Source organism: Pseudophryne corroboree, chromosome 5, assembly GCF_028390025.1.
Source record: "Pseudophryne corroboree isolate aPseCor3 chromosome 5, aPseCor3.hap2, whole genome shotgun sequence".
NCBI classification, from domain to species: domain Eukaryota; kingdom Metazoa; phylum Chordata; class Amphibia; order Anura; family Myobatrachidae; genus Pseudophryne; species Pseudophryne corroboree.
The window spans coordinates 594,325,883-594,338,150 of record NC_086448.1 but is presented as its reverse complement, the minus strand read 5'-3'; the positions used below and the strand labels follow the sequence as shown (position 1 = coordinate 594,338,150).

At 43.4% G+C, this 12,268-nt stretch overlaps 1 protein-coding gene across 2 annotated transcripts in view; it reads left to right on the top strand.

Annotated features, from left to right (window-relative positions):
* Positions 1 to 12,268, top strand: part of CDH7 (cadherin 7) — a 382,946-nt gene that overhangs the window by 296,495 nt on the left and 74,183 nt on the right. For both annotated transcript variants that reach the window (XM_063923399.1, XM_063923400.1), the window contains exon 5: positions 4,418 to 4,585. In XM_063923399.1, the coding sequence (XP_063779469.1) occupies positions 4,418 to 4,585 (168 nt within the window). The remainder of the gene's footprint in view (positions 1 to 4,417; positions 4,586 to 12,268) is intronic.

Genomic DNA, 12,268 nt, shown 5'->3' with positions numbered 1-12,268 from the left:
GTTCTAGGATCTGCTTTATGAGGCCAAGAGAATGAAAAAGTATGTGCTGCAGTCCTCCCTCTCACAGGGCCCTTTATCTCCGTCCACTTTATCTCAGTCCAAGACTTAAGGGGGGTACACAAGGAGAGATCCGTGCTTAAATTATAAGCAATCTGACTAGATTGCTTAGAAGTTAAGCATGGATCACTCCATGTGTAGGCAGAGGTGTAGCTAGGCGCCATGGTGCCCGGAGCAAGGGTATGTTTTGGCACCTCCCTTCTCTGTACTGAATTGGGGGCCTAGCTAGCATGTGGTGGCATGTTACATTTGAAAAGAATCAATATTTCAAAATCCTAAATTGGTGACAGGGCCGGTTCTAGACCATGTGGAGCTCAGGGTGAAAGTTTCCTTTGGGTGCCCCCATGTTTAAAATAAGGTCAGTGCATACCAAAGGCTTACAACAACATATAGGAGCATGGCTGTATGGACAGTGTAATGGTTAGCATTACTGCCTCACAGCACTATAAAGAGGGTGGGCAGAACTCCGGCATGTGCTGGCTGTCAGTGTTTTCTGCTGTCACCTCTGGCCTGCCCTGTTCTTTACCTAGTCTCCTAGTCAGTGTGCTTCTTCTCCTCCTGCTCTGTGGCTGCCAGTGCAGTGACCGGTGGGAATGGGTGTGGCAGGCAGCAGCATGCCCTCTACATTTTTCAGCACCAGAACCTTGCACTCCACTGGAGCCACCCTCGCTACACCCCTGTGTGTAGGCCTCACAGCGATAGTGATGTGCAGCCCTGCACATCACTATCGCTGGTACTAGATTGGTCTGAATGCAGGCACAATCTAGCATGTCACTTATTTCACCACTGGGTGAAATGAGAGGACCCCCTCACTCAGTACACATCGCGCTGTGTGCTGAGCAGGGGAGAGATGTGTGCTGAGTGATATTGACAGATCGCTCAGTGCACATCTCTCCCTGTGTGTATGGGGCATTACATATATAGACCTTTGTATCAGAAGGGTTAGGAAAAGCACCAGGAAAAGGAAGCCAGTGTGGTTCACAAAAGAAGTATCAACTAGTGTGAAAGCAAAAAAGATTGTTTTTTGGGCAATACAAACAGACTCAAAATAATAACGACAAAGAGGAGTATCTTGACAGACTGAAGGATGCTAAGAAAGTGATCAGACGTGCAAAGGCAGAAGCTGAGGAGAAAATGGCCCAGTCAGTAAAGGGGGCAAAACTTTGTTTTAAGTATATAAGTGAAAGGAGAAAATCAAATGGAGGAATAATAAGACTTAAGACAGAGAGTGAGCATTTGGTGGAGGGAGACAAGGCAATAGCAGATCACCTAAATGATTATTTTTGCTCAGTATTTACTACAGAAGAAGGGATGGGGCCACAGTTAAGTTGCAAGGACATTCATAAAAATAAGGTATATGAAAGTACATTTACAGAGTAGAAGGTCCTAACAGAGCTTTCACAACTAAAAGTGGATAAATCAATAGGACCAGATGGGATATACCTAAGGATACTCAAAGAGCTAAAAGATGTGCTGGTTACACCTTTAACAGAATTATTTTACCAGTCACTAAATACAGGTGCTATTCTAGAGGACTAGAAAAGAGCAAATATAGTTCCACTGCACAAAAGTGGAAGCAAAGAAGAAGCAAGTAACTACAGACCAGTAAGCCTCACATCAGTAGTAGCTAAAGTAATGGAAAAATTATTAAAAGAAAGAGTTGTGGAATATCTTAAATCAAACAACTTACAGGATACAAAACAGCAGGGATTTACTGGTGGGAGATCATGCCAAACAAATCTTATTGACTTTTTTGACTCTGTGATGAAAATAATAGATCAAGGGGGAGCTGTAGATGTAGCATATCTAGACTTTAGTAAGGCATTTGACACTGTCCCACATCGCAGACTGCTAAATAAACTTGAAAGCGTGGGGGTGGATTATAAAACAGTTAAATGCATAAGAACCTGGTTGCAGGATAGGAAACAAACAGTTGTAGTTAATGGAGTGCAATCTATGGAGGGAAATGTTACCAGTGGAGTACCCCAGGGATCTGGACTTGGTCCAGTTCTCTTTAATATCTTTGTTGGTGACATTGCAGATGGTATTGAAGGGAAGGTATGCCTTTTTGCAGATGATATAAAGATATGCAACAGGGTATACACACCGGGAGGGGTAAAACAAATGATTGATGACCTAGGTAGGCTTGAGAAATGGTCAAGAATGTGGCAACTATAGTTTAATGCCAAAAATGCAAAATCATGCACTTGGGTCTCAAATACCCAAATGCTAAATATAGTATTAAGAATACTATAATAGAAACTACTGAGGAGGAAAGGGATTTAGGCATCACTATTTCAAGTGACTTGAAGGCAGGGTAGCAATGCAACAAAGCAATGAGAAAGGCAAGTCAGATGCTTGGTTGCATAGGGAGAGGAATCAGCAGCAGGAAAAAAGAAGTGATAATGCCACTGTATAGGTCATTGGTGCGGACCATCTGGAATACTGTGTCCAGTTCTGGAGACCATATCTCCAGAAAGATATAAATACATTAGAGAGTGTACAAAGAAGGGAAACTAAAATGGCCTACATCACAAAACTTACCCAGAAAGGCTAAAAGATCTTAACATGTATAGTTTGGAGGAGAGTAGGGAAAGAGGGGACATGATAGAAACTTTCAAATATATCAAGGGTCTTAACAAAGTTCAGGAGGGAAACATTTTTCAAAGGAGAAATATTAGAACTCAAGGACATACACTGAGACTGGAGGGGGGGAGGCTCAGGGGAAATTTAAGGAAAAATTACTTCACAGAAAGGGTAGTGGATAAGTGGAATAGTCTCCCATCAGAGGTGGTAGAGGCTAAGACTGTAGAGCAATTTAAAAATGCTTGGGATAGGCATATGAATATCCTTACAAAGAAATAAGGTTCAAAAAGGGTTGAGATTGCCTAAAGGTTAAAAAAAAGGGGCAAACTAGATGGGCCAAGTGGTTCTTATCTGCCATCAAATTTTATGTTTCTATGTTTATATGTTTAAATACACCCCTATGTCTGGATGCAGTGTTGGAAGTGAAAGCAGAGGGAGGAGAGTGTGTGTCTGGGTGGGTGCTGCTGAGGTGTTGGCAGTGAAGGTAGTGAGGGCATGTATGTCTTTGTGCTGCTGCGGTGTTGGTAGTGAATGTGAGTTAGGTGGAGTGTGCCTCTGAGTGCTGTGGAGATTTGGGTGTTGGTAGTGAATGTGAGCAGGTGGGAGTACAGAAACTATTTTGCCTCTGGGCACCTGGTGTTAATTTATGCCCCAAGGTGCAAGGTGTATATGTATATATTGTAGTACACCTTCTCTCCAATACATTCTTCTCTCTGGCTTGCTTGTAGGTGGGCAATAAGTGAACAAGGGACCCCCAAACAATGTTATACCATTGTTATTTAAACTATTAACACAGATGTAATTGCAGATGTCCTGTACAATGAACGCAGTACAGCACAATAGTTCTCACAATTTGGAAATCAGACTATCTCCTCTAACAAAATAAACTCTATTTTTCTTCCAGCACAATTCTTTGGTTTCAGAATATAAAATAATTATTATAAACTCCTACTTCCTCCTGCACACCATGGTACATGTTTTTAACAATCAGCAGCTCAGATGTGGTTGGGATGTGATAGATACATCCAAATTCACATTGCAATATTTGAATACATCACAAGAATGTATCAAATATCGCATGCAGAGACAGAGCTTATGAGAAAGCTCTGTCTCTGCAAATCTCTTCCCCGCACTTCTCAGGGTATTTTTCGCAAAAATTACTGATAGTATGACTGCACACGCAGCCCTTTTGTAAGCAGCATTGTGCAATAGCAGCAGACTCAACAATCTCAATAGAGACATCTAAATTTCCTGTCTTATTCATGGTCATTTTATATTTGGCATTGCACAATTTGTATTCTTAATCATTAAGGGGCAATATACATGGAAATTTGCTAAGGTGCATTTTTACATGTAAAATATGAGAAGCAAATTGTGCAATACCAAACTATTATTATAATTATCTGATACATAATAATTAATTAGAAAAAAAAACCCAAATGGATAATGTATAGGTTTGTATTTTGTAACACTGATTAGAACATAATAATGTTTACTTAAAGGCCTGTGTATTAAATATAGCTGAATATCTGGGAAAATTAAATATAATATTGACTAGCATTTTCTACATAATGTTGTTATAGATCTATCAATAGATTTTAATAATGTTATGATTTTCTGTGTAGTAGTTCTTTACACCTTCAGATGAACTATAATACTAACAGCAAAGTTTGCAAAAATTGTTATTTAAATATCTTTTATGTTTTATATTTGGATAATCTCTAAAACAATATAATATAGGTGCATGTTTAATTCTTGATCTTTTTTCTATCAGGCATTATAAGAACAGCCTTACCAAACATGGACAGAGAAGCCAAAGATCAGTATCTTCTTGTAATACAGGCAAAGGATATGGTTGGACTAATGGGTGGATTATCAGGCACAACTTCTGTCACAGTCACGCTTACCGACGTCAATGACAACCCACCAATATTTCCACGAAGTAAGTTCTCAATTAAATATTTGATTTTCATAAATTAATTAATTGATTAAAATATTATTCAAATGTTTATATTAAAATTGAATCAGCTGCAGGGTTTTACATATTATGGGACAAAAATTACTAAATGAAATAGGTTACCCACTTACCAAATTTGTTAGCAAAACCATGTGCACTGCGGGGGACAGATATAACGTGAAGAGAGAGTTAGATTTGGGTGGGTTATATTGTTTCTGTGCAGGGTAATAAGCTGCTTTATTTTTACACTGCAGTTTAGATTTCAGTTTGAACACACCACACCCAAATCTAACTCTTTCTGCACATGTCATATCTGCCCTCCGTGCAGTGCACATGGGGGGTAATTCAGAGTTGATCACAGCAGCAAATTTGTTAGCAGTTGGGCAAAATCATGGGGTTCATTCTGAACCAATCGCATGCTGCAGTTGTTCGTAGCAGTGCGATCGGGTCTGAGCTGCGCCTCGACCATAATGCGCAGGCACGTCGCTGCCTGGCAACGGGAAATGCGGGCAGCGTGGGACCTTACGAAGAATGTGATCGCAGCTGCGATCACAAGGTGATTGACAGCAAGAAAATGTTTCTGGGTGGCAACTGGCCATTTTCTGGGAGTGCCGTGGAAAACGCAGGGGTGTCCAGGTGTTTGCAGGGCCGGTGTCTGACGTCAATTGCGGGACCTGACAGGCTTAGTGATCGCAGTGGCTGAGGAAGTTCAGAGCTACTCAGAAACTACACAAAAACGTTTTGCACAGCTCCCCTGCACAAGCGATCGCACACTTGCTAAGCTAAAATACACTCCCCCATAGGCGGCGACTATCTGATCGCACGGCTGCAAAAAACTGCTAGCATGCGATCAACTCGGAATGAGGGCCCATGTACACTGCAGGTGTGGCAGATATAACATGTGCAGAGAAAGTTAGATTTGGGTGGGTTATTTTGTTTCTGTGCAGGGTAAATACTGGCTGCTTATTTTTACACTGCAATTTAGATTTCAGTTTGAACACACCCCACCCAAATCTAACTCTCTCTGCACATGTTATATCTGCCCACCCTGCAGTGCACATGGGGGGTCATTCTGAGTTGATCGCTCGCTAGAAGTTTTTAGCAGCCGTGCAAACGCTATGCCGCCGCCTATTGGGAGTGTATTTTAGCTTAGCAGAAGTGCGAACGAAGGGATCGCAGAGCGGCTACAAAATAATTTTGTGCAGTTTCAGAGTAGCTTCAAACCTACTCAGCACTTGCGATCACTTCAGACCACAAAAACACGCCCTGCGTTCATCCAGCCACGCCTGCATTTTTCCTGGCACGCCTGAATTTTTCCGAACACTCCCTGAAAACGGTCAGTTGACACCCAGAAACGCCCTCTTCCTGTCAATCACTCTGTGGCTGCTTGTGCGACTGAAAAGCATCGCTAGACCCTGTGTAAAACGACATCGTTCGTTGTAATAGTACGTCACGCGTGCGCATTGCACCGCATACGCATGCAAAGATGTGCCATTTTTTTGCCTCATCGTTGCACAGCGAACTAATGCAGCTAGCGAATAACTCGGAATGACCACCATGGTTTTGCCCAACTGCTAAAAAATTTGCTGCTGCGATCAATTCTAAATTACCCCCATGGTTTTGCCCATTAGCTAACACATTTGCTGCTGTGATCAGATCTGAATCTACTCCAGTGTAGGTGTCTTCTTTAACCTTTAATGCTAGTTGATTGAACTGCTTGTAATTAGAGATGAGCGGGTTTAGGTTTTACTTGGATTTACTTGGTTCTCAAAACGGCATCTTATTGGCTATCCAAAACACGAGACATCCGTGCAGGGCTGGCTCCAGACATGTGGGGGCATTTATGTATCTGGCACTGTGGGGGCATTTATGTATCTGGCACTGGGGGCATATATGTATCTGGCACTGTGGAGACATATGTATCTGACACTGCTGGGGGGCAATTCATGTGTAGCTGGCACTGCCTGGGGGCATATCATGTGTAGCTGGCACTGCTGGTGGGCATATCGTGTGTTGCTGGCATGGCTGGTGGGCATATCATGTAGTGTTCCCGCTAGGCATCTTTCACAGGGCACTGCGCCCTGCCCCTTTTTACACTGCTGAATTATACCCTGCCCATTTGTGTGCACCCTTCCATTTACTACTGACCTTTGGACCCCACCACGACGACGGACCCAGCCGTGCGCCACCAGACCAAGCCGTGCGCCACCAGACCAAGCCGTGCTGACACAGCACGCTGTCTCCCTGCATTAAAGTCTGCCGCTCCCTGCCCGTTGCTGTCAGACACCACTGTTTCAGCCTTGCTGTGCTGACACGATGACTGACAGCAGCTACCCCTCCTCTGTGTGCAGACTATAGGTCTGCTGATGACCTGATGAGACCCGCTCCCCACCTGTTGCTGTCACACAGGAGGGCCAAGGCAAACCCAGCCCTCCTGCATGTCTGAATCTTTAAAAGGAGATGCCAGGGAGGATCAATCAACAGGTTGCCATCTTTACAGCAGCTCCGCAAGTGTGTGGTGATCAGCGCTCCCCATATTTTAAGTGCGTCACCCCCTCATGTGTGTCCTGGGATAAAGCATTTTACCTTGTAAGTAGCTGTAAACTTTGCAGAGTCAGCTGTTAGCAGTTTAGTTTAGTGCTGCCAGAATAAGTTATATAGAACGCCTGGTGCAATGTGTCTCAGTGAAATACCTGGTGCAATGTGTCTCAGTTCTCTACCTGGCTCAGTGTGTCTCAATGCAATACCTGGCACAATGTGTCTCAGTGCTCTACCTGGCGCAATGTGTCTCAGTGCAATACCTGGCACAATGTGTCTCAGTGCTCTACCTGGCGCAATGTGTCTCAGTGCAATACCTGGCGCAATGTGTCTCAGTGCAATACCTGGCACAATGTGTCTCAGTGCTCTACCTGGCACAATGTGTCTCAGTGCTCTACCTGGTGCAATGTGTTTCAGTGCAATACCTGGCGCAATGTGTCTCAGTGCTCTGCGTGGCGCAATGTGTTTCAGTGCAATACCTGGCACAATATGTCTCAGTGCTCTACCTGGCACAATGTGTCTCAGTGCTCTACCTGGCGCAATGTGTCTCAGTGCTCTACCTGGTGCAATGTGTCTCAGTGCTCTACCTGGTGCAATGTGTCTCAGAGCAATACCTGGTGCAATGTGACTCAGTGCTCTACCTGGTGCAATGTGTCTCAGTGCTCTACCTGGTGCAATGTGTATAACGTGCTTTGCCTGGTGCAAAATGTGTAATGTGCTCTGCCTGGCAGAAAGTGTATAACGTGCTCTGCCTTGCGCTAAGTGTATAACATGCTCTGCCTGGTGCAAAGTGTATAACGTGCTCTGCCTGGCGCAAAGTGTATAACATGCTCTGCCTGGCGCAAAGTGTATAACCTGCTTTCTGGTGCAATGTGTAGAACGTGCGCAATATGTATAACGTGCTCTACCTGTTGCAGTGTGTATAGGAGGTTCTACCTGGTGCAATGTGTATTAGCTGCACTACTGTGTGTTGTAATGTGAATTGCCACTATTATGAGGCCACGCCCCTTCCCCATGAAGCAACGTCCCTAAATTTTTGCTGTGCGCCTTCGGTGCGCACTGTCCATGCTTTAGCACGCAGGAAGGGGAGAACCAAGCATTACAGTAAGTACATAATTTTGCCCTTCTAACTTAAAAATGTGCCCTCCCGAATGAAAAATGTGCCCTCCCAAATGAAAAATGTGCCCTCCCCGTGATCAGCACCCTGACCTAAACAAATCCTAGAGTGAACACTATCATGTGTAGCTGGCACTGCTGGGGGGCATATCATGTGTAGCTGGCACTGCTGGGGCGCTATCATGTGTAGCTGGAACTGCTGGGGGGCATGTCATGTGTAGCTGGCACTGTTCGGGGGCATGTCATGTGTAGCTGGCACTGCTGGGGAGCATGTCATGTGTAGCTGGCACTGCTGGGGGGCATGTCATGTCTATCTGGCATTGCAATACTGTAAACATTATGTGTATCTGGCACTATACTGGAGACATTATTTGTATCTGGCACTATACTGGAGACATTATGTGTAAGGAACACTACTGTGGCTGTTATTTGTAAGGCTGCTAATTGTATTTTCCAGGCACGCGCATAGGGTGTGGGGCACTTTGAAATTTTCTCGCTCAGGGTGCTAGTAGTCCTGGAGCCGGCCCTGCATCCGTGAGCCAATAAGGTGCTGTTTTGAGAACCGAGTAAATCCGCGTAAAATGGAGTAAAACTGAACCCACTCATCTCTACGTGTAATGCAGATTATTTGCAGTGGGGAGTGAATTTACTGGGTTTATTTATATTATACAGTATAAATGTTAGTAAATGCTAATGTTAATCTAATTAACATCATTAGTGTTTATTAATGTTAATAAATAATATGTAATAGCTATATTAACTTTACACAACTAAATATTGATATACAGCCTGACTTACACTGAAAAACATTTTATTCAGGAAAAGACTGCTGTAGTATTCTAAATATGTACTGAAATTGCAGTTTTAGGGTATTGTGCCCTACATCCCACATAATCAACTTTCCATCACGTTGAAACAACTAACTGCAATGATGACTAGTGTCATTTCACCAAAAAAGGACTGATCCACAGATATATGATTAGTCTCAGACCAGCTGCTAGAACCAGAGTGTTTAACTGCATATTGTAGCTACAGTATTACCATCTCTGTTCCTCCTTTGCTTTCCGTTGCCTACTTGGGGTCAGCAGATACCGTCATATCTGCTTCAAACATGGGGAACAATTACTTTACCTCATCTCTCGTGAGAGCTTTGGATCCCAGGAATACATTGCATAAATATATCCTGAGTTTAGTTAGCAGCAGTTTCTATATATGATTTATGTGGTTGTCAGAGAGCTGGTGGCAACATTGCCATCACATGGGGGGGTAATTAGGGATCAAATAGGGTTGAGGTTGCCTTAAAGATAAATAAAAGGTGCAGACTAGATGGGCCAAGTAGTTCTTAATTGCTGTAAAATTTGATGTTTCTAATTCAGATGTGGTTGGAGTTGCTTTGTGTGCTGATTATCTGTGCTTTGTGCATGTGCAGTCCTGCGACGTCGGAAGCAATCTGGCATCAGACTGTCAGTGATTGACAGTCTGATGCCATTCGGGAGGGGAGTGGGTGGCAATGGCCTCCATTTCAACAGAGGCATGTCACCGATGTTTAGAGGGAGCAATGAGGCCAGAATCTCCGTCAGATGATGGAGATTTCTTGGCCTCTTGGTAGGTATTGCAGCGGCCAGCTTGCGCGACCCCATGGGTAATGCAGGCAGTTGATAGTTCCGGGGAAGATCCAATACTGCATGATGTCGCTTGTTGCATTACCATATTAGAGAAATCGCTGCTGTATGTAAGCAGCAGCTATAGCAACTTCAACCACATCTGACCTAGCCCCTTGGTATAATTCACATAAAGGTATAGTATATTGGGGCTAATTCAGAAGTGGTTGGAGTTGCTATCACTGCTGCTTACAAGCAGCAGCGATATCACTACATGGTTTCACTGCAGGAGGCATTGTGCCTCCTGTGTGCATTGTTGATCCAAACTGTGTCTTAGGATGCAGTATCAGATAATCTCTGACACCATCGGCCAGCTGCGAGACCCATGGGGTCATGCAAGCAGGCCACCTAAGCTGCTACCTAGAGGTCAGGAAATCTCCATCATCTGATGGAGATCCTGGACTCTTACCTCCCCTGTAATGGCAGCAACATGACTACATTTGGAGAAACAGAGGCTGTTGCCAGCCCCGCCCACCCCCAAACAGCATCAGACTGTCAATCACTGATCTGCATCCATTGTCACAGGACTTCTACATACATGCGCAGAACGGGTCCTGCACATGCGCCAAGTACCTGATAATTGATACTTTAATGCATGTAATGCTACTCCAACCACATCTTAAAGAAGACAGTGTTGCAAAATCAGTGGGAACCAGATTGCACATTGCAGTATGTCTAAGTACAACATCCTGCATGTGGTAATATTTGTTGACTGTACACGAAAAAAGTTGTAATGGCCAGACATCTGGATGTGCATTTTAAGAGAGGACTTTGGTTTAGAACATCTCTGAATTGGCAGGTCTTCTGGGTTATTTCTGGTATGTAGTGGTTACTACTACCAAAAGTGGTCCAAGAAAGGACAACTGGTGAAACAGCAACAGGGTCAGCTGTGCACAAGGCCCACTGATGTGTGTGGGGAATGAAGGCTAGCCCGTCTGGTCCACCAAAAAGGGAACTGTAGCACAAATTGCTCTAAAAGTTAATGCTGGCTATGATATAAAGTTGTCAGAGCACAGTGCATAGCAGCTTACTCCATATAGGGCTGCATAGCCAGACCAATCATAGTGCTCACACTGACCCCTGTCCACCAAAAGCACCTACAATGGGCACGTGAGCATCAGAATTAAAAAGATCAATGGAAGGAGGCGGACTGGTCTGATGAATTATATTTTATTTTACATCACGTTGATGGTCGAGTGCATGTGCATTATTTACCTGGTTAAGAGATGGCATCAGAATGTACTATGGGAAGAAGGCAGTGTGATTTTTTTTCAATATTTTGCTGGGAAACCTTTGGTCTTGAAATGTATGTGGATGTTACTGTGCACAAGTACACCACTTCATGACAATGGTATTCAATGATGGCAGTGGCCTCTTTCAGCAAGATAATGTACCCTATAATACTGCAAAAAAGTTCGGGAATTGTTTGAGAAAATTGACATGGTGCTCATGATGTTGATTTGGCTTCCAAATTACCGAAATCTCAATCTGATTGAGCAGCTGTGGTACAGTATGTGATGTAAATACAAGTCTGAGCCATGGAGGCCTCACCTTTCAATTTACATTAACTACTGCTAATGTTTTGGTGCCAGATTCCACAGGACACCTACAGAGATCTTATGGAGTCAATGCCTTGAGCTGTTTTGGTATATATAAACAGATAGGCAACTTCTCATGCAGAAAATCCCCAAAAAGACACAGTGTAACACAAATTGCATAGGTACATAAAATGAAAAGATTTCCAAATATCCAATGGATTAAAAATAAGGAAACAAGAAAATCATATTATACCAAGTTTATCAGATACAATGTATTACTACTGTAGATAAAAATGTAAATGCACAGTACAATAGTCAACACCAAGTGAAGAAGTACTGTACAGGAGACACCTATAGACTATTAATTGCCATACACTGAATCAAGATATATATGCACTAAGTAGCCCATTATTATGACCACTAGGTGATTTTATGCAAAGTAGCTATTCCACAAATAATGCTGGCATTAAGTCTGAATCTGTATAAGTATAGGAAGGCAAAGTTATACAGAGAATAATAAAGTATATCACTCATTGGCCCTCATTCCGAGTTGATCGCTTACCAACTGCTTTTAGCAGCAGTGCAAACGCTAAGCCGCTGCCCCCTGGAAGTGTATCTTAGCTTAATAGAAGTGCGATTGAAAGGATCGCAGAACTGCTCCAAAAAAAGAATGTGCATTTTCTGAAACTTACTCCTAGCTAGTGATGACTTAAGACTGTTCAGTTCCTGTTTTGACGTCACAAACAGGCCCTGTGTTCGGCCAGCCACTCCCCCATTTCCCCAACCACTCTTGCGTTTTTGTCGGGCACGCCTGC